This window comes from Trachypithecus francoisi, unplaced genomic scaffold (assembly GCF_009764315.1).
Source record: "Trachypithecus francoisi isolate TF-2019V2 unplaced genomic scaffold, Tfra_2.0 Contig01585, whole genome shotgun sequence".
Taxonomy (NCBI): domain Eukaryota; kingdom Metazoa; phylum Chordata; class Mammalia; order Primates; family Cercopithecidae; genus Trachypithecus; species Trachypithecus francoisi.
The window spans coordinates 8,151,935-8,176,466 of NW_022681444.1; the positions used below are offsets into that span (position 1 = coordinate 8,151,935).

The 24,532-nt window shown below is 56.0% G+C and overlaps 1 protein-coding gene across 6 annotated transcripts in view; it reads left to right on the forward strand.

The window, feature by feature from the left end:
- HMCN2 (hemicentin 2) overlaps positions 1-24,532 on the forward strand; it is a 176,357-nt gene that overhangs the window by 104,248 nt on the left and 47,577 nt on the right. For all 6 annotated transcript variants that reach the window (XR_004433195.1, XM_033193925.1, XM_033193964.1 and 3 more), the window contains exons 45-66: positions 960-1,241; positions 2,359-2,526; positions 3,686-3,799; positions 4,421-4,507; positions 5,718-5,909; positions 6,775-6,948; positions 7,091-7,204; positions 7,730-7,872; positions 8,866-9,016; positions 10,468-10,686; positions 13,408-13,521; positions 13,902-14,089; positions 14,743-14,839; positions 15,633-15,794; positions 15,944-16,057; positions 16,819-17,021; positions 17,701-17,782; positions 19,700-19,831; positions 22,722-22,865; positions 22,950-23,109; positions 23,196-23,320; positions 23,687-23,870. Coding sequence is in view for 5 of the 6 variants with exons in the window: in XM_033193925.1 (XP_033049816.1) it covers positions 960-1,241; positions 2,359-2,526; positions 3,686-3,799; positions 4,421-4,507; positions 5,718-5,909; positions 6,775-6,948; positions 7,091-7,204; positions 7,730-7,872; positions 8,866-9,016; positions 10,468-10,686; positions 13,408-13,521; positions 13,902-14,089; positions 14,743-14,839; positions 15,633-15,794; positions 15,944-16,057; positions 16,819-17,021; positions 17,701-17,782; positions 19,700-19,831; positions 22,722-22,865; positions 22,950-23,109; positions 23,196-23,320; positions 23,687-23,870 (3,349 nt within the window). In the remaining variant the exon portion in view is untranslated. The remainder of the gene's footprint in view (positions 1-959; positions 1,242-2,358; positions 2,527-3,685; positions 3,800-4,420; positions 4,508-5,717; positions 5,910-6,774; positions 6,949-7,090; positions 7,205-7,729; positions 7,873-8,865; positions 9,017-10,467; positions 10,687-13,407; positions 13,522-13,901; positions 14,090-14,742; positions 14,840-15,632; positions 15,795-15,943; positions 16,058-16,818; positions 17,022-17,700; positions 17,783-19,699; positions 19,832-22,721; positions 22,866-22,949; positions 23,110-23,195; positions 23,321-23,686; positions 23,871-24,532) is intronic.

The window sequence follows — 24,532 nt, forward strand, 5'->3', positions numbered from 1 at the left end:
CTGAGACTGGGTAGTTCATAAACAAGAGGCTTAATTGACTCACAGTTCCACATGGCTGGGGAGGCCTCAGGAAACTTACAATTATGGCAGAAGGTGAAGGGGAAGGAAGGCACGCCTTCCATGTCGGCAGGAGAGAGAGTGCGAAAGGGGGAAGCACCAGACACTTATCAAACAAGCAGATCTCATGAGAACTGACTGACTCACTCACTACTACAAGAACAGCATAGAGGAAACCGCCCCCATGATCCAGTCACCTCCCGCCAGGTCCCTCCCTCCGCACGTGGGATTACAGTTTGAGATGAGATTTGGGTGGGGACACAGCCAAAACGTATCACCTGACATTTTGACTGCCCCTCCCACACAGCTTCTCACTAACCCAAGCATGGCAGGCAGGGGGGCTGTAGCACAATCCCTAAGGGCCCCCCAGTGGTCCGGAGGAGAAAAGCCACAACTGAAACAGCTGGAAACCCGGAGGAAGTGTGAGCGTTATGTGAAGCTCCTCTATGTGATGGAAACTTAAACCGTATCACCTGGTCCTGCAGTGAAGCAATGAAATCCCCCAGCCTTGTAAAACTCCTGCTGGAAAATAAAACCAGGAAAAGTGCTGTTCAACATCTTGAGGAGAAACCCACCCACAGAATAATTTTCCACCCCCAACCAGTCCCAACAACTGTTGAAGCTCCAGGAAGTCTCTGGTTTTTGAGGAAGAAAACCTGTCACACATGCCGAAAGGGTTGTTCCCCACATAGCAGGCCTGCCTGTGACTCCCAGGCTCTAGCAGTAGGGTGCTGTTATGACCCCATTGTTGGGAAGGAAAATGGAGGCCCAGAGAGGTGAGGTCACGAGGTCACACAATGGCAAGAGGAGAGGGTGTGTCCCTAGGGGGCCCGGGGCAAGTGTGTGGTGCCTGGTGGCCTCAGCAGCTTTCTCTGATGGGCTTTCTCTCCCCATCCCTACAGTTCCCCCTCAGATTGCCGGTCCCCGGGAGCTTCTCACACAGGTCTCCGTGATCCAGGGTGGAGTGACTACTCTGGAGTGCAACGCCACAGGGAAACCCCCTCCAACAGTGACATGGGAGCAGGACGGCCAGCCCGTGGGGGCCGAGCTGGGCCTGCAGCTGCAGAACCAGGGTCAGAGCCTGCATGTAGAGCGGGCCCGGGCTGCCCACGCCGGACACTACAGCTGTGTGGCCGAGAACCTGGCTGGGAGGGCAGAGAGGAGGTTTGAGCTCTCTGTGCTGGGTGAGGACCGGCAGCTGCTGGAGGAGGGTGGGTTGGGGCAGATGAGAGCAGGCAAGGCCGGTTCAATCTCCAGGCGCAGCCCTCGGGCTGTGATCCTTGGGTCACACCTGTTCTTGCTGGAGTCAGGGCTCTAATGAAAGCTGCTGCTGGGGGAAGCCACCAGCACTGTTCTCAACAATCAGGACTGGTCCCAAATGGCCCCAATTTCCCCCAGTTCACCTCTTCTCCCTCCCTGTCTCTCTCTCCTGGGTTCACTCTTCCCCTACTCTGTTCTGGGCACTGGGGAAGTAAGCAGTCCCTGTCCTGCGTGACTGGTATGTGATGGGGAGAATTCAGGGGCTTGTGAGAGACCAGGAAAACCTCGAATACTGTTGGGGCAGGTCAGGGCAGCCTCCCAGAGGAGGTCCCCTTTAAGCTGGACCATAGAAGGTAAGTAGGAGTTAGGCAACTGCTGGATGAGGGGAAGCACGTGCCAGGCAGAGGGTTGCTGAGGCAGCCTCATGCATTCCAATCATTTACTGAGCTCCTACTGTATGCCTGAAGGGATAATTCAGGGTGGAGACAGGGAATGGTAAGAGACAGAGTGGGAGAGGTGGGCAGGGATCAGTTTAGGGAGGACCCCCCTCACCGTTGCTGGGATCTTGAGCCTCACCCAGATATCCCCAACACCCCCATCTCCCTGGATAGAGAGTGGCTTCCTTCGGGAACAGGTTCTTTCAGAACTGCAGCATTGCCACTTAGCTTCTACATGTGGATTTAGGAAGCACATCTGGCCTCACCTTTACACTAATTCCAGTCCCACTGACTCAGTGCTTGCTCTGCCCAGGCGCTGGACTGGGTACTTTCACGTGTTCCTGTTGAATCCCCCAGCAGCCCACTGAGGGCTTGGGGAGACTGAGGCCCAAGGAGCCTGCCTGACTCAAGAGCCCAGCCTGTGGCGCCACTGGCTCCCTCCTAGGTGTCCTCGTTTTAGGGGGAGCAGCTCTGCTGTCATCACTTCTGTTCCTCAGACTCTCCCAATTGGTGGAGTGAGGGGACAGTCAATGGGGCTAGGGAAGGAGCGTGAAGCACCCAGCCCCAATCTGCACCCTGAATGTGGCTTCTTCTTTGTGTCCAGTGCCCCCAGAGCTCATTGGAGACTTGGACCCGCTGACCAACATCACTGCCGCCTTGCACAGCCCCTTAACTCTGCTCTGTGAAGCCACAGGGATCCCGTCCCCCGCCATCCGCTGGTTCCGAGGGGAGGAGCCTGTCAGCCCGGGGGAGGACACCTACCTGCTGGCAGGTGAGATACCAGTCAAGATTGGATCCTGGGAATCAGGCGGGCCCTCTGCCTCTGCCTCTATCCATTACACGCCCATGACCTCTGACCCTGAGCTGCCAGGCCTGGTTGGAATAATCATTCCAGCTGCTGGTCCCCAAAGAATGTAGCCCAAAACACTAGTCAGGTGAGGTGCTCCAGGAAAAAATCACGGATTTAGATAAATTTGGAAAAGGCTTCCTGCTCTGCTCACCTAGAGAACCACAGTGAACATTTGCATAGCAAAGGTTCTGATAAGTCCTGCAGAAAAAAACAAAACAAAACGTTGGCACTTACATATAACATCGCACAGAACAGTAGCAAGCTTTTGGATGTGCTGATCTAAGCACCTTCTCTGAATATTTATCCCCCTCATAAAATGGGTTTGCGAGGTTCTTGCTGGTATACAAATGAGGCACTGAGGCCCAGGAGTCTCTGTCCCATCCAAATCCTGCAAGGACTTCAAGGCCCCTGAGGCTATGCCTCAGTCACCCATCGGTTGTTCCACGCAGCCTGTGATGAGATGGCAAATACGTTTCCTCTTGGGCATCACTTCTGAGCACTTGGTAAGAATTGCCGGGTACATTCTGTGGATAGGAATTCAGAGACTGCATTGGGCCCAGTGGAAAGGAATGTGGCAATCAATTAGTAATGTCTGCTCTGGGTGCAGTAACAGCAGTGGTGGCCTGTGTCCTGTGTATCTGCCCTCCCCACACTGGTCTTGGGAGACCCTTGGGTTCCTCTGAGAGGAGCTGTCTCTCCCTGAGAGGTCCTTGGGAGGAGAAGATCTTTTACCAGGTCTGTCAGAGTAAAGCAGAGGTCTGCTGGGCCAGGACTACATAATCCATTGCTCTCCCTTCAGCTGCAGCCAATACCTAGAGCCAGGGGTGGCCGGGTGACAGATACTTCTTGCTAGAGCAGGGTCCTCAGATTTATTCTGGTACATGTCTAATCTCCAGGCAGCTCCATCCGCTTGTTTACCCTCCTGGGCCTCAGTTTCTGGATCTGAGGAACAGGACACAATGGGAGACAGACACGTACATGTCTAATTATAATGCCTCTTCCTGCTGGGCAGCAGGGGGCTCAGCTTGGGACAGAATACTGCTCAGAGTCATGCTTGGGGCCCACACCCCTCCCTCCCCAGGTGGCTGGATGCTGAAGATGACTCAGACACAGGAGCAAGACAGTGGCCTCTACTCATGCCTGGCAAGCAACGAGGCTGGAGAGGCAAGGAGGAACTTCAGTGTGGAGGTGCTGGGTGCGTTACAACTCCATTCTCATGGGTGCCCTATGAACTCTTCCCCACTGCCTGGGTGCTCCCAGAGGCAGGGCCCCAGACCCATGGCTCGTGCTGTAGCAGGAGTCCAGCAGAGAGAAAGAGGGAGAAGCTAAGCCTTGTACGCTTTGCCTCATCAAAAACGTTTGTTCAAGCCTGGGCAGTGTGGCGAAACCCCATCTCTACGAAATGTACAAAAATTAACTGGGCATGGTGGTACACACCTGTAGTCTCAGCTACTCAGGAGGCAGAAGCTGCAGTGATTGTGCCACTGCACTCCAGCCCAGGTGACAAGAAACCTCTGTTCTGAGGCTGCCATGGAACTTTCCAGAAACAGCAGGGACAATCCAAAGTGGAAGGGGCAAATATTTTTGACACCACTAAGACTGCCTGCCTCTCATCAGAGTCTTCTTCTGAGGCACTGGTACTTCCGTCAGCCAGCAGGAAATGTTTCTTAAACTCACCACCCTATGGAAACAGGCATGGGATGGGGAAACTGAGGCACAAGAAACGGTGGGCCCTTGGCTTCCTGTTCTGTGATTGTGTAGCCTGGGCGGGCCAGCCCCCCCAGTCACTAGCCATTTGTCTCTCTGCTTCTCCCAGTGCCTCCCAGTATTAAGAACGAGGACCTGGAGGAGGTGATCAAAGTCCCTGAGGGACAGACTGCCCATCTGATGTGCAACGTCACAGGTGAGGGCCACATGATGTGGTGGGCTGGGAGAAGGGGTGGGAAGGCAGCTTCAGAAAGGAGGGGATTGCTGGGGATCTGCCCACCTGCCCCAGTCCCACTCCTCCTGACTGGGGTCTCTCTACGTCTTGGACTCGGCATCAGGTCCCGGCTCATCTTTGCATGTGTTCTTCTGTCCCAAACACTCTTCCCTCTCCCCACCTCACTACAGACCTCAGCTTTCAGGACCCTCCACAGGGAGCCCTTGGCTGGCCCCTGAGGCCCAGTGGGCCACCTCCACTGGGCTCCCACAAGCACCCATGCTTCCCTGTCCTAGCACTGACCCACATTGGACCATAGTGGCCTTGTGGCATCTGAGCTTATTGAAGACCCAGCTGCTGCCTTGTCACCATAGTTCCCCAGTGCCTGGCAGAGTAGGCTCCCATTAATGCTTATGGGTTGAAGGATGGATGGATGGATGGATGGATGGATGGATGGATGGATAGGTAGGTGAATGGGTAGATAAATGAATGGGTGGATGAATGAATGAGGGTTGGATGGATGGATGTGTAGATGGGTGCATAGATGGATGGATGGATGGGTGGAGAGATTTATGGATGATTGGCTGAATAAAATGATAGGTGGGTAGGTAGGTGGATGGATGGTTGGACGGTTGGGTGGATGGGTGGTTGAATGGGTGGATGGATGAATGGAGAAATGAATGGATGATTGGTTGAATGGAGGGATAGTTGGGTAGGTAGGTGAATGGATGGTTGGATAGTTGGATGGGTGGGTGGATGGGTGGGTGGATGGGGGGTGGATGGTGGGTGGATGGGCGGGTGGGTGGGCGTGTGGATGAATGGAGACATGAATGGATGATTGATTGAATGGAAGGATAGGTGAGTAGGTAGATGAATGGATGGTTGGATGGATGGATGGGTGGGTGGTGTGTGGGTGGGTGGGTGGCTGAATGAATGGATGGAAGGAATAGCTTGTTTTTCTGTCTTGCCTGTCTGTACCAGGCGATCTCTACCCATTGCCCAGTAAGGAGAAGGCAGCCAAGTCACAGAGGAAGGGGCACAGTCTGCTGCTGCTGCTTCTTCTTGTGCTTCACGGGCCTCTGGGCCGGGATGGAGAATTCACATTCCCTGACCCATCCGGGACTAGCCTGTGACCCCTGTGCTGCCCTAGTCAAAGGCTGCCAAATTGTCTCATTCTCTGCTCTGCATACAGGCCACCCACAGCCCAAGCTCACATGGTTCAAAGATGGCCGGCCCCTGGCTGGTGGAGATGCCCACCACATCTCCCCAGACGGAGTCCTCCTGCAGGTCCTCCAGGCAAACCTGTCCAGTGCTGGCCACTACTCCTGCATTGCAGCCAACGCTGTTGGGGAGAAGACCAAACACTTCCAGCTCAGTGTCCTGTGTAAGTTTTGGACATCTGGCCACCGCAGGTGCTGGAGGGAGGGAGAAGCAAGGTGACTAGCTCCTTACAACTTCCCACAAACCATTCTACTATTTTTCTTCTAACTCTCCGAGTTTAACAACAAAAATCATATAGCGACTCTATTGACTGAACATTTACTATGGGCCAGGCATTTCAACGGGTCTGATTGATTGAATCTTCACAATGGCACTAGGAGGTAGGAGATGTGCTTGTCCCCATGTCACTGATGAAGCCCTGGGGATCAGAGAGGTGACAAAGTTATTGCCAGGCCCCAGGGTGGTGGGTTCACAACCAGGCGTCTCTCCATGTCCTGAGGACAATACATACCTACTATTCTGTTAGCCTGGAGAAACAGAGCATCTATCAAATGAGAGGGGCACAGACCAGCTTAGAAAAATCTGTTTCTAAAATGTTGGCAGTTAAAAGGAGAGTCCCCTGCAGGGGTTGAAAGAAGAAATCTTGGGACCAATGAAAGCATAGCTACTCTGCTCAGCGGGAACAAAGCCCCCCAACTCCCGCTCCCCTCTCAAATAGAATTGAGAAGACTCTGGTTAATTGGTAGAGAGGTTGGATGTTGAGAAGCTGTGGGGGAAATGGAGGCAGAAATTATTCAGCTTTCCCTTGTAGTATTGCTTAGTGTTTGGAGAGCCGGGCTCTGGGTCACCCAGGCCTGAGTTCAAGCCTGGCCACCCCGGGCATGGGCTTCTCTGAGCCTCAGTTTCCCATCTTGGTAATGTAAGTGACAGAAGAACCGAGGCCAAGCACCGGGGTCCGAGGCTTTCCTGGTCCTTAGCCTAGGGTCAGGGATCTCTGCTCACAAGTGCCCCCTGGCCCCCCATCACAGTGGCTCCCACCATCCTGGGAGTGACTGAGGACAGTGCAGACGAGGAGGTGACCGTGACCATCAACAACCCCATCTCTCTGATCTGCGAGGCGCTGGCCTTCCCTTCCCCCAACATCACCTGGATGAAGGACGGGGCCCCTTTTGAGGCCTCCAGGAACATCCAGCTGCTCCCAGGTGACGCCCTCTGGTGGGGAGGAGGGAGGGAGGGGACAGGTGACATGTCATCAGGGTTGGAGGAGAGGACCAGTGAGCCTGTCCTTATGCCTGGCATGAGGCTGCAGATTTGGGGTGACCCTGGCCACTGGCCCCCACACAGGTACCCACGGGCTGCAGATCCTGAATGCCCAGAAGGAAGATGCTGGTCAGTATACCTGCATGGTCACCAACGAGCTCGGGGAGGCTGTGAAAAACTACCATGTGGAAGTGCTCAGTGAGTCGGGGATCCTGGGGCACAGCCAGGTGGGCAGAAGACCATCTGGGAACCCAGGGGCCCGGGCACCTGAGCCACTCTTGGTGCTCCAGGGTGCCTCCATGTGGCATATGTCCTCTGACAGTCACCTGGCAGGTAGGGTTGGCTCCAGAGGACATGATGACGAGAGAACAGTGAGTTAGGACTTGGGCCATGTGGGCTCCCAGACCCACTGCAGTCCTAGCTTCCTCCTGCCACTTCTGCATCGGGGTATAACCAGAGGCTCTGCAGATTGAGACTTAGGACCCCCAAGGAGGGCCTCTGAGGTGACCCCAGAGATTCTCCTGCCTCAGACCTGCCCTGTCCTATAACCCTTACAGACAAATGCTCTCTCCCCTAGTGAACAGACAGGAGCAGGGTAGCTTCTGGGATCCCTGTGTCTCTCGGGCCAGCCCCAATTTCTGGGGCTACCCCCAAGACCAGGGTAAGCTCAGGGTCTCAGCACCCATCCCCCAGCTCTGCTCTCAGACCCCTCGTGCTTTTCAGTCCCCCCTTCCATCTCCAAAGACGACCCCTTGGGGGAGGTCGGTGTGAAGGAGGTGAAGACCAAGGTCAACAGCACCTTGACCCTGGAGTGTGAGAGCTGGGCTGCGCCCCCACCCACCATCCACTGGTACAAGGATGGACAGGTGAGTGTGGGACTCCCTGTGCAGCTTCTGGTTCTCACCTCTGCTTCCAGCTGGTTCTGCTTGGAACCTTCTAGAAAAGGCTTCCCTTAAAGCACCTGGCCCTAGAGCTGGTCTGGGCCCCACCCACCCTTTATTTTTATTTTTATTTTTTATTTTTTTGAGATGGAGTCTTGCTCTGTCACCCAGGCTGGAGTGCAGTGGTGCAATCTTGGCTCACTGCAACCTCTGCCTCCTGGGTTCAAGCAATTCTCCTGCCTCAGCCTCCTGAGTAGCTGGAATTACAGGTGCCCACCACCATGCTCAGCTAATTTTTGTAATTTTTGGTAGAGATGGGGTTTCACCATGTTGGCCAGGCTGCTCTCGCACTCCTGACCTCAGGTGATCTGCCCACCTTGGCCTCCCAAAGTGTTGGAATTACAGGCGTGAGGCACCCGACCCAGCCTTTATTTTATTTTATTTTTTTATTTTTATTTTTGAGACAGAGTCTCGCTCTGTCACCCAGGCTGGAGTACAGTTGCACAATCTTGGCTCACTGCAGCCTCCACCTCCTGGGTTCAAGTGATTCTCCTGCCTCAGCCTCCCAAGTAGCTGGGATTATAGGCACGCACCACCACGCCTTGCTAATTTTTTGTATTTTTAGTAGAGATGGGGCTTCTTCATGTTGGCCAGGCTGATCCCAAACTCCTAACCTTGTGATCCACCCACCTTGGCCTCCCAAAGTTCCAGGACTATAGGCCTGGCCACCACACACAGCTGTATTTTTTAATAAAAAGTTGAACTCTTTGTAAACTTTAAACTCTACTATTTTTACCCATGTGTAGCCCTTCTCATCTTTATACTCTATGGATTTGGTTTTATAAACTTCTCAGGGTGTTCTTGTCACTTTATGCTGCATTTTTGGAGAATGTATTGAGAAATAAGCACACTTGTTTTGCTGCTCTTGGCCCCTCATTTCTGATCTCCCTTCCCCCGACCCCCTCGTCTTCCTGGCAGCCCGTGACCCCCAGCCCGCGGCTGCATGTCCTGGGCGAAGGGCGACTGCTCCAGATCCAGCCCACGCAGGTCTCAGACTCAGGGCGGTACCTGTGTGTGGCCACCAACGTGGCTGGCGAGGATGACCAGGACTTCAATGTGCTCATCCAGGGTGCGTGGCACCAGTGGGCTGGGGGTGGGGCTTCGGCCAGTATGAGGACATTGCGGGGCTGGTCCTCCGCAGGCACCCACCCTGTGTCCTGCAGCTCACGTGCCGCCCACGGCATCTCCCACTGGCTCATCTTAGCAGCCCAGAGCAGCATCCCGCCCCAACCCCTCTGCCTGGAGGGACCAAAGCCAAAGACATGAGGACTCTGGCCCCAAACCACAGAATTGAGTGATGGAGCCTGGAATGGTCTGGTTGAGCCAGAACGCAACACTCGTAGCCCCTCTGCTAGATGCCTCTCGCGATGTTAGGGAAACCTGGGGATTTGCTTCAGAATCTCTGGTCGAGAGTAAGCTGAGTGGCCGCCTCAGTGGTTGAAACTCCTTGTGGGTGCCTGGGGCTCCTTATATTCTTCTCTCACTTTCGTCAGTGTTTGACATTTTCCTTTTTAAAAAGTGAAGGAAGGAAAGGAGGGAGCCGGGTGTCAGAGATGCTGGGAGGGAGAGGCTGGGAGGCTGGGAGCGGGGGCTGAGAGGCTAGAAAGAGGAAGCTAGGAGGGGGATGCTGGAAGGCTGCATGGGGGAGGCTGGGGAGAGGATGTGGAGACGGAGAGCGAGGCTAAGAGGTTGGGATGAGGAGGCTGGGAAGGGGAGGCTGGGAGCTGGGATGAAGAGGCTGGGAAGGGGAGTCTGGGAGGGGGAGGTTGGGAGGGGGAGGGTGGAAGGTAGGAAGGGGAGGCTGGAAGGCAGGGAGCTGGGAGTGGGAGCCTGGGAAGGGGAGGCTGGGAGCAGGAGGCTGGGAGGCTAGAAAGGGGAGGCAGGGAGGCAGGAGGCTTACAGGCAGGCTGGGCAATGGATAAGTGTTCAGAACCAGGTTTTGCTACACGATGCCAGAGGACTGTCCTGGCAGGAGGAACAACTGCTCCAGGCTGCCCTTTTTCATCTCCAGTGCTTCTGGCCACCAGTCCTCTAGCCCTGGCTCTGTCATGAGCTGGTTATGTTACCTGGGGACAACCTGGGGATGACATGGCCCCCTCCGGGCCTTAATTTGATCCTTTGTAAAATGCAGGTGATCAAAGCAGGTGACCTTGAGAGCCCCCCTCCATTTCTAAAGCTGATGATTTTGTGCTTCTGTGCTCTGATAAACAAACATTGGCTAAAGCTTAGTATCTGGCTTCCAACTGTGCAAAATATTTCCACATTACAGGGAGTCTTTAGTGTCCCTTAGACACGAGCTGCTTAGGGAAGGAGCCTTATCCTAGTGCCTAGCACATAGTAGTTGCTCAATAAACACTGTTTTAGGGAGTAAGGGAATTTAAGAAATGCCCTGACCTAAGGGAATGGCTCAAATAATGGATTTCCGCACCTGGGAGAGGCTGGGACGAGAATCTGTGTGAGCAAAGGTGCATTCCCCACCCCTCTGCTGTGCTTCCTAAGGGCTTTGTCTCCCCCACCTAGTGCCCCCCATGTTCCAGAAGGTGGGTGATGCCAGTGCAGCCTTCGAGATCCTGTCCTGGGAGCAGGAGGCCCGGGGCGGAGTAACGGAATACAGGGAGATTGTGGAGAACAACCCAGCCTACCTGTACTGTGACACCAACGCAATCCCACCCCCGGAGCTCACCTGGTACAAAGAGGATCGGCCCCTCTCGGCCGGGAATGGGGTGTCTGTGCTGCAAGGTGGGTCAGGGCTGCGTGAAGAAAGTGGGTGCTTTGAGCTCTCCTGTGTGCTGCCTGCTGTGTGACCTTAAGCAGAGCACACAATCACTCTGGACCTTAACTGCGATTTGTAAACTGGGGGTACAAGTGCTTTGCCTGTGTGAAGGCAAAGACTGGATTGCCTTTTGCCTCTGGTTTATAGAGCAGAGCCTCCTACCATGGGGCATGCGCTTCTGGGCTTCAAGATCCCTAATGTCCTTAAACGATTGGCAGAAGCTGCCACTTTCTCTGCAGAGACAGCTGACTCCTTCGTTAATCGTCAACAAAGCTCATGACCCCACACGCTGACGAAGCTCTGGCTGGACATTGAAGGCCACACTGTGGTGGCTGAACTCATGTCTTGTGCGTCTGGGTTTTTTTTTCTTTTTCTTTTTTCTATTTTTATTTTTTGAGATGGAGTTTCGCTCTTGTTGCCCAGGTTGGAGTGCAATGGTGTGACCTCGGCTCACTGCAACCTCCACCTCCTGGGTTCAAGCGATTCTCCTGCCTCAGCCTCCCAAGTAGCTGGGATTACAGGCATGCACCACCACGCCTGGCTACTTTTTGTATTTTTAGTACAGATGGGGTTTTTCCATGTTGGCCAGGCTGGTCTCAAACTCCCGAACTTAGGTGATCCGCCCGCCTCGGCCTCCCAACGTGCTGGGATTACAGGGGTGAGCCACCATGCTCAGCCAAGTTTTGTTTTTTTCTTTCACCATCTTAAGTGGTATTTGTTTATTTAAGGTAATTTAATTTTTTTAAGTAAATCTTTTATTTTAGAATAATTTTTTGTAGGTGATTTTGACTTAAAAGACTCCAGGACCACCCAGGGCTTAGAAATGCCCAGCCCACCTGGCTCATGGGGGAAGCCTGGGTGGTCTCTCTGTTTGAGATTTGAACTGTGTCCTGCCGGAGATGAACCAGCGGTGGGGTTGGTTTTGGGGAGAAGTGGTCAGTTGCACAGGTCTCCAGTGAGCAGAATCAGACCAGGGTTTCTACTTTGGTGCTTGCAAAAAACGGAGGTGGCTGGGCATGGTGGCTCATACCTGTAATCCCAACACTTTGGGAGGCCGAGGTGGGAGGATCGCTTGAGCCCGGGTATTCAAGACCAGCCTGGGCAACACTGTGAGACCCCATCTGTACAAACTATTTTAAAACTAGCTGGGCGTGATGGCGTGTACCTGTGGTCCCAGCTACTTGGGAGGCTGAAGAAGGAGGATCCCTTAAGCCCAGAAGGTCAAGGCTGCAGTGAGCCGTGGTCATACCACTGCACTCCAGCCTGAGTGACAGGTCAAGACCCTATCTCAAAAAAAGAAAAAAAGAAGGAGGCCTCTTGCCAATCCAGGAGTGCAACTCTTACTGAATGCTGTTAGTTCCTGTTAGAAATCTCTGGACGGACCCCTTAACCTGGCCACTGACCACCAATCCTGACCCCAAGTCCTGGGTGCACAGTAGGCTCTGTCACCTGCTGATCCCAGTCAGACTCTAACCATCAGCTAATCCCAACCAATAGCTGAACCCAGACCACAGCCACCAACTGCCCCCCAGTCCTACCCACTTACCTCCAACCCTACCACTCACCTCTCACCCTGGCAACTGACCTCTAACCTCTGTTCTCTAATCCTGAGAACATAGGCGTCATGGTCGCAGCTGACCTGAATTCTTACCCTGACCTTGCACTGACCTCAAACATCAGCTGACCCCTACAACGCCACTGCTGCCTCAATCCTGGCCATGGGGTTCTGCAGGCTCTTAACCTGGTCAAGCCACCCACAGCCCCGGGCCGGCCAGCCCCAACCTGGAATTCTGAGCATGCAATAACCCTAACCAGGCCCCCACTGGAGACCAACTCCAGCCCCCATAGATGCCAGGCTCTGGCCTTGGCTGGCTCTTTTTTTTTTTTTTTTTTCTGAGATAGAGTCTTATTCTGTTGCCCAGGCTGGAGTGCAATGGCGTGGATCTCAGCTCACTGCAACCTCTGCCTCCTGGGTTCAAGCAATTCTCCTGCCTCAGCCTCCTGAGTAGCTAGGATTACAGGTGTGCACCACCACACCCAGCGAATTTTTGTATTTTCAGTAGAGATGGGGTTTCGCCATGTTGGCCAGGTTGGTCTTGAACTACTGACCTCAGGTGATCCACCCGCCTTGGCCTCCCAAAGTGCTGGGATTGTAGGCATGAGCCACCGTGCCTGGCCCCTGGCTGGCTTTTGATCACAGAGTGTCCCAGGCAATGCCTCCCCTGCCCTGACCCCTACTTCTACCCCCAGCAACCATCACAGCCCCAGGAGCTGCCTCCCCTGCCTCCTGAGTCTCTGCTTGAACTCTGCCCATGCCGAGGAGCTGGGCTCAGCACAACAGCAAAGCTGAGCCAGCAACCACTGCCGTCACACCGAACACTGCCGTGAAGGCTCAGGTTTGCCATCTGTAAGATGGAGAGTGACAACAGCGTGTGCCCCACAGAGGCATTGTGGGACAGGCCCAGAATGTGCCGTCCAGGGCCTGGCGCACAGCAAGTGGTGGCTGTGCCCTGACTTGGCTCCACTCCACCTCTGAGCTGGGCAGGGCAGGCTGATTCTCTTCATTTCACAGATGAGGCAGGGGACAGTCACATGTTCCAGGTCCACTACAGAGGAGGGAGCAGCGTCCTTGCTCTTGGGGGTGACTTTTGTGCCTGAGCTCAGGTGTCTGTCCCATGTCCCTGCAGGAGGCCGGGTCCTGCAGATCCCCCTGGTGCGGGCGGAGGATGCCGGGAAGTACTCATGTAAAGCATCCAACGAGGTGGGCGAGGACTGGCTGCACTACGAGCTGCTGGTGCTGAGTGAGTGGCGGGGCCTGCAGGTGGTGATTCCCGGGACTGCAGGCGCCGTAAGGGCCTCCCTCGGAAGGGGCAGAGGCAAGGTGCGCACAGTTTTGCTGTGCTCAGAGGTTGAAATTGGAGTTACAAGCTCAACCTCAAAAATCATGCAGGACTGGGTACAGGTTCCAAGTCAGAAGCTTCCTGGCTGTGTGACATCGAGCAAATCACAACCCTTTCTGTGCCCCTGATTCCTTAGCTGTGTCAGGGATTGGGAGGGCTTGGAGAGAAGGGCATGAGAATCCCAGCCAGCGCCTGACACCAAGTGCCACCCTCGCCTCCACGGCCACCCCCACCCCCAGGGACCTGTGCCGGCCCCTCAGCCTCCTCTCCCCCACCCCCAGCCCCACCTGTGATCCTGGGCGCCACAGAGGAACTGGTGGAAGAGGTGACAGTGAACGCCAGCAGCACCGTCAGCCTGCAGTGCCCGGCCCTGGGAAACCCCATGCCCACCATCTCGTGGCTCCAGAATGGGTTGCCTGTCTCCCCGAGCCCACGGCTGCAGGTCCTGGACGACGGGCAAGTCTTGCAGGTCAGGGCAGCCCCCTGCACGTACTAGGGGCAGCGGCTGCTGAGGCCCGGCACCACTTGTCTGGGAGCCAGGGAGGGGTCGGCTATCTGCAAATGAGGCTCTTTGCTGGGACCCATGCTGGAGCCCAGCCACGAATCACCTGCGAGGCGCCATGCTGGGCCAGCACAGGCCTGTGCACAGCATCCAGAGATTCAGGAGACACCTAGCAAAGGATGCATATGAGTGCGGGACCCAGAGCCTAGCACCACACAGAGCAGCCTTCCCCGGACCACCAGCTGGCACATGCAGAGCCGTGCCCAGCACTCAGACATCAGACAGCCCCCTGAGTCATTCCATGTGCAGACACAGAGCTGCAGGGACCCCAGGAACCCAACACACACAGCATGGCCCTCCACAGGGGTGGGGGAGGCGCTTGTCACATATGGTTTGCTGCAGAGAACCACCCAACACCAACCTCACACGCCCACTCCTGAGCGCCACACAAGGCCCTGGATGGAGAAGGTTCCAGGTCTCCATGAGCTGCCTGGTGCCTGCCAGGGATGGGAGGGGATGGGATGGGAGGAAGGGAGGGAGGGAGTCCTCACAGTCATTCCTGGGGGGTGGTGTCCAAGGGACCTCAGGCATCACCCAGGCATGGCTCCCTGCACCCACAGGTTTCCACGGCAGAGGTGGCCGACGCCGCCAGCTACATGTGTGTGGCCGAGAACCAGGCGGGCTCCGCTGAGAAGCTCTTCACCCTCAGGGTTCAAGGTGAGCTGGACTGAGCAGGCAGCCCCTGTGGGTTCCTTTTCCCTCCCCAGGGGTCACTGCCTTGGGGCTTCCAGTATCCTGGGCTCTGGGACCCGCAGTCAGAGTCCAAGGATCCCAGCCTGGCCCCAGCCACATCCCGAGACAGAGAGCATTTGGGGGACCCTGATCGCTATTGGGCCAACCCCAGGTGGTTTTAAGCAACTTTGGAGGTGACCAGGGAACAGCTCTTGTGAGGCGTTACACCACGATTACTGAGCACCTACTGTGTACCTGACAGGAGGCAGAGCACTTTCCCTGGGCTGACTCCTTCCAGCAGAGCTAGGTTAGCCCAGATTTGCAGCTGTGGGAGCAGACTCAGGGAGGTCGCTCTCAGAGAGGAGTGGGGGGTCTCGCCACACCGGAGCCTGCGCTCCCAACCTCTGCAACTCATGACGTACACCGCACTGCAGTGGCTGTGAGCTCTGTCTCCAGACGCGGGGACAGCTGTGGTCTCGGAGATGGAGGAAGACAGTGTTGAGCCCTCAAGGTCATGGGCTCAAACCTGAGTTGATATCTTAGCTCTGCCACTGACCAGCTGTGTGGCCTTGGAACAGTGACTTTCCCTCTCTGATCCCCTACCCAGTGTCCTTCTGTGTAAGAGAGTCATGGCAAATTGGAGGTTTCTGAATTATTTGAAGTTGTGCCGAGAGGAAGCCCCAGGAGCTGGGTGAGGTTCAGGGTTTCTCTCAGGCTCCGTGCTCCCCTGCTCATGTGATTCTCATGCCTTTCTCTACCATGGTGACTGTGGGGATAGTCCCGCCACGAATCGCAGGCCTGGACTTGGAGCAGGTCACTGCCATCCTCAACAGCAGCGTCTCCCTCCCTTGCGATGTCCACGCTCACCCAAACCCCGAGGTCACATGGTACAAGGACAACCAGGCCCTCTCCCTGGGTGAAAAAGTCTTCCTCCTTCCTGGTGGGTAAACTGAGGTGTCCGGCCCAGCTCTAACGTTACATGGGGAGAGAGTTGCTCCCCTGACCTGGGACAGGGCTGTCAGTCGGGCAGGGATTTAGGACTGGGGGCTGGGCTAGAATGCTGGTGTGAGGGGCTGGCTCCGCCCACAGGCACCCACACGCTGCAGCTGGGGCGAGCACGGCTGTCGGACTCTGGGACATACACATGCGAAGCCCTCAACGCTGCCGGCCGAGACCAGAAGCTGGTGCAGCTCAGTGTTCTGGGTACGTCCATGTCTGTCCCCGACTCATACCGTCCCCCTCCTTCAGTCACCCTTCAGCCCACACTCCCCGGGGAACATAGCCAGGAGAGGGCCAGGAGGCACAGGGGGAGGTTGGGACGCCCGCACGGGTCAGCTCTGAGGAGGGGGAGCAGCGGGATGGGCCCCAAGAGCCTGGCTAGGGAAGGGGCCTCCCCAAGCCTTGTGTGATCGGGGAAAGCTTTTTCACGGTGGAGCCTGTTTCAAGGCTCATGGTCTTCAGAATCCTCTGGGGGAAAAGCTGGTCCAAGGCATCTTGAGCAAGGACTCTCTGGAAGGTTCTTTCTAGCCCCGGGACTGGTTCATTCACTTGCACGAGCACCAGCCAGACACTGCGCCAGGCCCTGTGGGCTCATAGTCGTGGGGAACGGGGACTTCTACATTGGTTCACTGGAGCCACAAGGGGCTGAAGGGGCCCCCACAGAGGGCTGTAACCCAGCTGGGGCTGCCCCCTGTAGGAAAAAGTCTGGGTGGGGGCAGGCGTCAGCATCTTCCCCATCTAGGAGGCTGAGGCTCAGAGAGGCAGGTGGCTGTCCCTGGTCACTCAGAGGGTCCTTGGCGTGCTGGCCTGGTTCTCTTCCTCCAACTCCTCTGGGTCTGTGCCAGCACCCGGGGCTGGGTCTGCTGTGTGACCCTGGTGGGTCTCCACTGGCATTTTCCCTGTGGCTGAGTGGGGAGGGCGCAGGGACAGCCACAACACCTCACTCTGCTATCTCCTGCCCCCAGTTCCCCCTGCCTTCAGGCAGGCTCCCAGCGGCCCCCATGGGGCGGTCCTGGTGAGGGTCGGGGACAGAGCTGTCCTGAGCTGCGAGACAGATGCGCTCCCTGAGCCAACTGTGACCTGGTACAAGGATGGGCAGCCCCTGGTCCTGGCACAGCAGACCCAGGCGCTGCAGGGTGGGCAGAGGCTGGAGATCCAGAAGGCCCAGGTGAGCAACCTTTGGGGCACGGGCAGCCATGGGCAGCTACAGGAAAATCGCTTCCCAGCCCTGGCGAGCTGTGGGGAGGAAGGTGGGCAGAATGTGCGTTGCTGCCTCCTTGGCCTGTGGGACCCCAAATCAAGTTGATTAGCAGCTTCCAGGGTGGGAGACGTGGGTGGAGCTCAGAGCTCTGGAGTCACGTTCCAGACCCAGCCTGCAGTCATGGCATGAGCCTTTCCTGCCTCAGTTTCCTCGGCATCTAGATGCTTTTATCTGGTCCGCTCTGGCTGACCGTCTGAGACTCCTGGGAGTCTGCCCTGCCCTCCTTCCCTCCCTCCCTGGTGTGGATTAGATGCTCACGGTGTTTGTTGGATGAATGTTTGCTGTTCCCCTGGAAATCCATTCCTGGTTAGGCTCTATCCCCACAGCAAGGGGGGCCTCTTCCTCCCAGCTTGGCCCAGGGAGGGAGGCCCCAGAGCCTGTGTATTCACTGTTGAGGGGCCCTCCTGCTTCTTGAGGCTCTTGGAAAAGGCCAGAGGGTCCTGTTTCCCTTTGGCTCCCCAGTCAGGACCAGCATATTTGGGAGGCCCCTGCTCTGTAAGTTTTGGGGGCCTAAATGCTTTTGGGGAGCCCTAGCACCCCACTTCCAGCTCCAGCACACAGCCACTGTGTGCTCTTCCTCTCTCAGGTGTCGGATAAAGGTTTATACAGCTGTAAAGTCAGCAACGTGGCTGGGGAGGCTGTGCGGACTTTCACCCTCACCGTCCAGGGTAAGCCGGGGACCAGCCTGGCCAACGTGACCATGGAACTCCTAGCAACACCTGGGGCTGCCGAGGAGGACAAAGACAATAGCTGCATAGAGGCAGTGCTGCCAAGTGCTGAGGGCACAATGACTAGAATTTGTGTACATATCTATATCTATATCTATATCTACATCTATAGATAGCTCTTTGCTTTTGTAGAGATGGGATCTCATTATGTTGCCCAGGCTGGTTTCAAACTCCTGGGCTCAAGCAATCCTCCTGCCTCAGCCTCCCAAAATGCTGACATTACAGGCACGAGCCACTGCGCCCAGCTAATTTCTAGAATTTAAAAGACTAGGGTTAGCAGGCTCCAAATAAAACTCTGCCAGTGACCTGCTTCATGGAGCTTGGCAGAATGACTTTGTCCCTCGGAGCCTAAGGTTTACCTTCAGTGAATGAGTCTAAAAGCAGTAGCTGCCTGCCAGGCACAGTGAACCTGGCTGATCCCATGGAAGCCACCAAAATGACAGTGTCTATAAATTGCTGGGCACAGGGCCTGGCATATGGGCACTAAGATGAAGGATCCCTATGAGATCAGACACACAGGAGGCCATGTCACCTGCATCTTGATCCCAGGGGGGGCCTGTCCCATCCACCCAAGGAGAGAGCACAGATGCTGTTTGATTGGACATGTGGCTCCAGCTGGGGTAAGGAGGAGCCTATTTATGCTGTCCAGGAAACTTGGCCAGATTTTCTGGGGCTCAGATGTCATGTCAGTTAGAATATAGACTTAGCCGTGCCACAAAGAGACCCCAAAATGTAGTTGAGTAAATGAGAGAGTTTAACTCTCATTCAAAAGCCCAGAGGTGGGTGTCTAGGCTGGTGGGTAGCTCAGCTCCATGCGGTAGTTAAGGGACCTGGGTTCCTTCCCTCCTGTTGATCTTCCATTTCTTAGGGTGTTGTTCTTGTGCGTATGGTTGAAACTGGGACACGGCATCCTGTCCTGGCCCACAGGAAGCAGAAAAGAGCAGAAGTGGTGGGCAAGCATTTATTTCCTGCAGAAGTTGCACCTGTCCCTCCTGCGTGTATTCCATTAATGAGCGCTCAGGCAGCTGACTGCAGGGGACACTGGGAAATGTAATTTCTGCTAGAGTGATTGTGGGCTCAGCTAAAACTCTGCTGTGCACAGTGGGAAGAATGGGCTGGGGGGACACCAGCCATCTGCCACAGATGCCAAAGCCAGTAGCCTCCCAACCAGGTGAGCGGTGGGCCCATGCGACACTGAGACATACGCAACACAATCGTTGAAAAGGACTGACAAGACGGAATGCAGGGGCTCATGCCTGTAATCCCAGCACTTTGAAAAACTGAGGCAGAGGCGTCACTTGAGCTCAGGAGTTTGAGATCAGACAGGGCAACATAGCGAGACCCTGTACCTACAAAAAATAAAAAATAAAGTAACAAGAAAAGGACTGACACCAGGCTTGCTGCTCAAAGCTCCCAGCCCATTCTGACGGCTACACTGATGAACAGTGGAAAGTGGGGGAATATCTGGTCCCTGAGGGCAAAGGCATTTCATCTTGAGCCTGGTTGACTCTGTTCCACTGGTGGTGGCTGCCTGGGGTGTGTGACTTCATCCTGGCAGATCAGGAGAGAGTGCTGGAATCAATTAGTGATGTCTGCCCTGGCACAGGTTAAGGACTGTGAGCCTTAAGGGTGAGTGAGCCTCCCATTTACCATCCTTGGGCTAAGTAGACCCTGCTGGAGCTTTGCTTTGTATGCTTTAAAATAGCCAGGCCCTGGTTCTATTTACATTTGTGAATGAAACATAAAATGGGAACTCCTAACTACAGGGAAGGGCTTTTTAGGCCTCCCTGATCTGCCTGAGGGGAAGGAAGTGGGGGAAGAGTCTCAGAATTCTGACAGTCTGGTTTTTTTCTGCAGTGCCCCCAACCTTTGAGAACCCCAAGACAGAGACAGTAAGTCAGGTGGCTGGGAGCCCCCTGGTCCTGACCTGTGATGTGTCCGGGATCCCTGCACCCACGGTCACTTGGCTGAAGGACAGGATGCCTGTGGGTAAGCACATCTGTCCTTGTCTGTTTCACGGAAAGCATTCCTTTTTGTAATAAGATGACAGCGGAGGTGGAGGAAGGGAGTTATTGGTTGTTGTTGATCTTGGCAAAACCAGAGACTGGTGGTGCTGTGTTGGCCCCGCCCCATTAGTGTTTGAGCGAAGCGTTATTTATTGGTCCTTGGAATCCAAACACAAGGAGCATCTCCTGTGGGAGTTTGAAAGCTCCTTTGCATCCACGCCCTCAATCAGCTCCCACGAGACAGCAGACGTGGGCTCTCCATTGTGCAGGGTGGGCACTGAGGGCTGTGGAAAGCCCACTGGCTGACACTGGGCTCAACATTGGCCCCCAGAGCTGCTCCTTGGTGGTGACTCAACTCTGTCCTAGCTGGGCCGTTGGTCACCCCCATCCCCCATGCAGGCCTCCCCATTCTGGCCACTGCTGTGCCCACTGTTCTTCCACATGAGGGCAGAAGCCCCACATGGTCTCCTGGGCCCACTGTGCGTCCTGTGCAGGCTCCACGTGGGGCAGACAGGTCTGAAGGTGCAGCTCGGAGCTGGTCCCTTGTCTGGTGGAAATCGGTCCACAGCGGGGGCTGGTGCTGCCAGCCACCTCTCCCTGCCCCTCCATGCAATAAATGTGGCTGTGCTGGCTCCTCCAACCTGCCCCTCTCTCTCAGTAACAGCTTTATTGGGATATAATTCACACACTATATAATCCACCCACTGAAAACATCCGATTCAGTGATTTGTAGTACAGTCAGAGTTGTGTGACCATCACCACAATCAAATTTAGAACATTTTTATCACCAAAAGGACACCCCATACCCATTAGCCATCAATCCCTATTTTCCCCCAATTTCTTCTTTCCCCAGAGCCAGGAAACCACAAATCTGCTTTCTGTCTCTGTGGATTGGCCTGTTATGGGCATTTCACATCAATGGCATCATAGAGTGTGTGGCCTTTTGTGTCTGGCTCCTTCCACTTAGCATGTTTTCAAGTTTCATCCATGTTGTAGCATGGATTAGCACTTCATTCTTTTTTTTTTTTTTTTGAGACGGAGTCTCTCTCTGTTACCCATGCTGGAGTGCAGTGCCACAATCTTGGCTCACTGCAACCTCCGCCTCCCGGATTCAAGCAATTCTCCTGCCTCAGCCTCCTGAGTAGCTGGGATTACAGGTGCGCACCACCACAGCCAGCTAATGTTTGTATTTTTTTTTTTTTTTTTTTGAGACGGGGTCTCACTCTGTCGCCCAGGCTGGAGTGCAGTGGCCGGATCTCAGCTTACTGCAAGCTCCGCCTCCTGGGTTCACGCCATTCTCCTGCCTCAGCCTCCCAAGTAGCTGGGACTACAGGCGCCCGCCACCTCACCCGGCTAGTTTTTTGTATTTTTTAGTAGAGACGGGGGTTTCACCAGGTTGGCCAGGCTGGTCTCGAACTCCTGACCTCAGGTGATCCACCTGCCTTGGCCTCCCACAGTGCTGGGATTATAGGCGTGAGCCACCATGCCTGGCCAGTGCTTCACTCTTTTTAAAAATTAAATTTTTCTCTTCATTCCCTTCTGTGGCTGAATATTCCATCGTGTGGCTGTGTCACGTTTTGTGCATCCACTGGTCAGTTGATGGGCATTTGGGGTGTCTGCATCTTTTGGCTGAGATGCTCAGTGCTGCTGTGAAGCTCCGTGTGCGTGTTTCTGCGTGGACCTGTGTTGTCGCCTCTCTTGGGTCAGGTGGCTGCAGGCCCCGCCCCCTCTCGTGTCCAGCTCTTGGCACATGTGTTCCCTGCCTGAAGTACCCACCCAGGCTCCCGTGGTCACCTCCGCTCCCCACTGGCTGATTCCTGCTCAACGTTCACGTCTCAGCGGAGACTCACCACCTCCGGGAGCCCTCCCCGACCCTTCCTGTGCCGCAGGTTCCCTGGCTCCATCAGGGGCTCACAGGGCTTGTCCGCACTGGGTCCCCTTGTTTTGTGGCCCCCGCCCCTGATACATTGTGAACTCCTTGAAGACAGGGACTGAGCTTCCCTCATCTTTGATTCTCAAGCTCCATGCTAGACACAGGGCAGTTGCTCGTGTTTTTGTGTTGAGAGGCTGGCTGGACCCATGAGTATTTGGGTGGGGAGATCGGCCTGGGCTGGAGCAGTTAGGGATGGCTTTGGGCAGGGGTGTGGCGGGAGAGAATGAAAGGGGAGGCCTGAGCTGGGCGTGATAGCTCAAGCCTGTAATCTCAGCACTTTGGGAGGCCAAGACTGGCGGATCACGAGGTCAGGAGATCGAGACCATCCTGGCTAACATGGTGAAACCCCGTCTCTACTAAAAAAAATAAAAATAAAAACTAGCCGGGTGAGGTGGCGGGCGCCCTATAGTCCCAGCTACTCGGGAGGCTGAGGCAGGAGAATGGTGTGAACCCGGGAGGCGGAGCTTGCAGTGAGCTGAGATCTGGCCACTGCACTCCAGCCTGGGCGACAGAGCGAGACTCCGTCTCAAAAAAAAAAAAAAAAGAAAAGAAAGAAAGAAAGGGGAGGCCTGAAGGCTGGGAGTGGGAGGAGCCCGAACAGAGGCCCAGGGGGAGGCCCCAGGGTGACCTGTGTGGGGTCAGTGAGGGGCTGGTTTGACTTGAGCAGAAACCTTGATAGATGGGATAGAGGGTCAGGGCGGAGAGGGAGACGATGGGAGGTGAGAGCTGGGCGCGAGAGCAAATCCTGGCTGCTGAAGGGAGAGGGTCCCTTGGGAAGAGCTGTCTCAAGTGGAAGGAAATGAGGGAGGATTCTAAGGAACAGAGACTGGGCTGGGGAAGGTGGGGACATATAAGAAGGAGCCTCTGCCTCTGTGGGGTTCAGTTTCCTAGGAGCACAAGAAGGGGCTGGGGGATTCAGGGGTCCCCCTCTGTCCCACAGAGAGCAGCGTGGTGCACGGTGTGGTCTCCCGGGGGGGACGCCTCCAACTGAGCCGCCTGCAACCGACCCAGGCAGGCACCTACACATGCGTGGCTGAGAACACCCAGGCCGAGGCCCGGAAGGACTTTGTGGTAGCAGTGCTGGGTAGGTCTGCGCCCTGCACCCTCCTGTCCCACTCCCATGGCAGCCCCTGCCGTCACCCAGGGCCTCACTGCCCCCCTACCTCAGTGGCCCCCCGGATCCGGAGCTCGGGCACCGCGCAGGAGCACCACATCTTGGAAGGGCAGGAGGTGCGGCTGGACTGTGAGGCCGACGGGCAGCCACTGCCAGACGTGGCCTGGCTGAAGGATGGCAGCCCGCTGGGCCAGGACATGGGCCCCCACCTCCGGTAAGACTCGGCCCATGCCCTCCCCAGAGGCGGCAGAGCCCACTTCCCCTTATGCCCCTGCTGTCGGCCCTCCCTCCCTGTGGCAGGTTCTACCTGGATGGCGGCTCCCTGGTGCTAAAAGGCCTGAGGGCCTCGGACGCGGGTGCCTACACCTGCGTGGCCCACAACCCAGCCGGGGAGGACGCCAGGCTGCACACGGTGAACGTGCTGGGTGAGGAGCCCAGGGGCATCTGGAGGGTGATGCGTGGGCCTGGGCGCGGGAGATAAGGTGACATGTGAGCAGAGCCCACACTGTGACCTGGGCCATGGGTCTCACTTCTCTGGGCTTCCATGCCCCATCCTCAAACTAGAGGACGATAATGCCAGCCCAGGGTACAGTGGAGATTCGGGAGGTGAGAAGAGAGTCAGGGAGTGGCTGTGGCCCCCATGCAGTGGGCCTCATCCCTCACGAGGGGCGGAGACCACTGTGGTTGCTGGCGGCAGAAGTCCAGGTCTCCACTTCTGGGATTTCCCTGGGAGGAGCCCCCTTTCCTCCCAAGACCTCCTCACTACCTCTCTTTTTTCTACCCACCCCCAGTTCCTCCCACCATTGAGCAGGGAGCAGACGGCTCAGGGGCCCTGGTGAGCAGGCCTGGGGAGCGGGTGACCATGGCATGCCCCGTACGGGGCTCCCCGCCCATCCATGTGAGCTGGCTCAAGGACGGCCTGCCCCTCCCGCTCTCCCAGCGCACCCTCCTCCATGGCTCTGGCCGCACCCTCAGGTAGGGCAGATGGCACACAGGCATTGGCTGTTCCACTCAGAGTGGACATGTGGGGATTGACAGCCAATGGGAGGTGCTGGAAACCACGACTGGCAGCAAAACCCACCCCCCATCCCAGAGCGAGTGTGGACTGCGCCCCAGCTGCTAATGTTAGGATGGGTCTCAGGGACCCAGGGAAGGGGAGGTGGTCAGGATAGGAGGAGATGCAGGAGAAGTCAGGTTTCAGGGAAGGACAGACCAACCGGGTCACTGGAGACGAGGCCTGAGGACGGACTGTTGGCTTTGGTGCTGTGGCTGTCAGTGGGGACTGGGCAAGAGCAGCTCCGGAGGGGTGGTTGAGGTGAAAGGGGTTGAAAGTGGGAGGACAGACAGTGAAGCCAGTGAGCTGAGATGACTCCAGTGAACTCTGGGGGCAAAGAGGGCTGCGTAGAGGAAGAGGAGCCAAGCTGTCTATGTGGGATGCGGAGCTCCCAGAATTTGGGAGCCAGGAGGTCTGGCTTCAGAATGAGATGGGTTGCAGCAGGCAGCAGGGGTGGAGGCAGCTGGAGGCTTTATCCTGGGGGCACCAGGAACCCAGGTAAAGAATGTAAGCAGGCCAGGTGTGGTGGCTCACGCCTGTAATCCCAGAACTTTGGGAGGCTAAGGCGGGCAGATCACGAGGT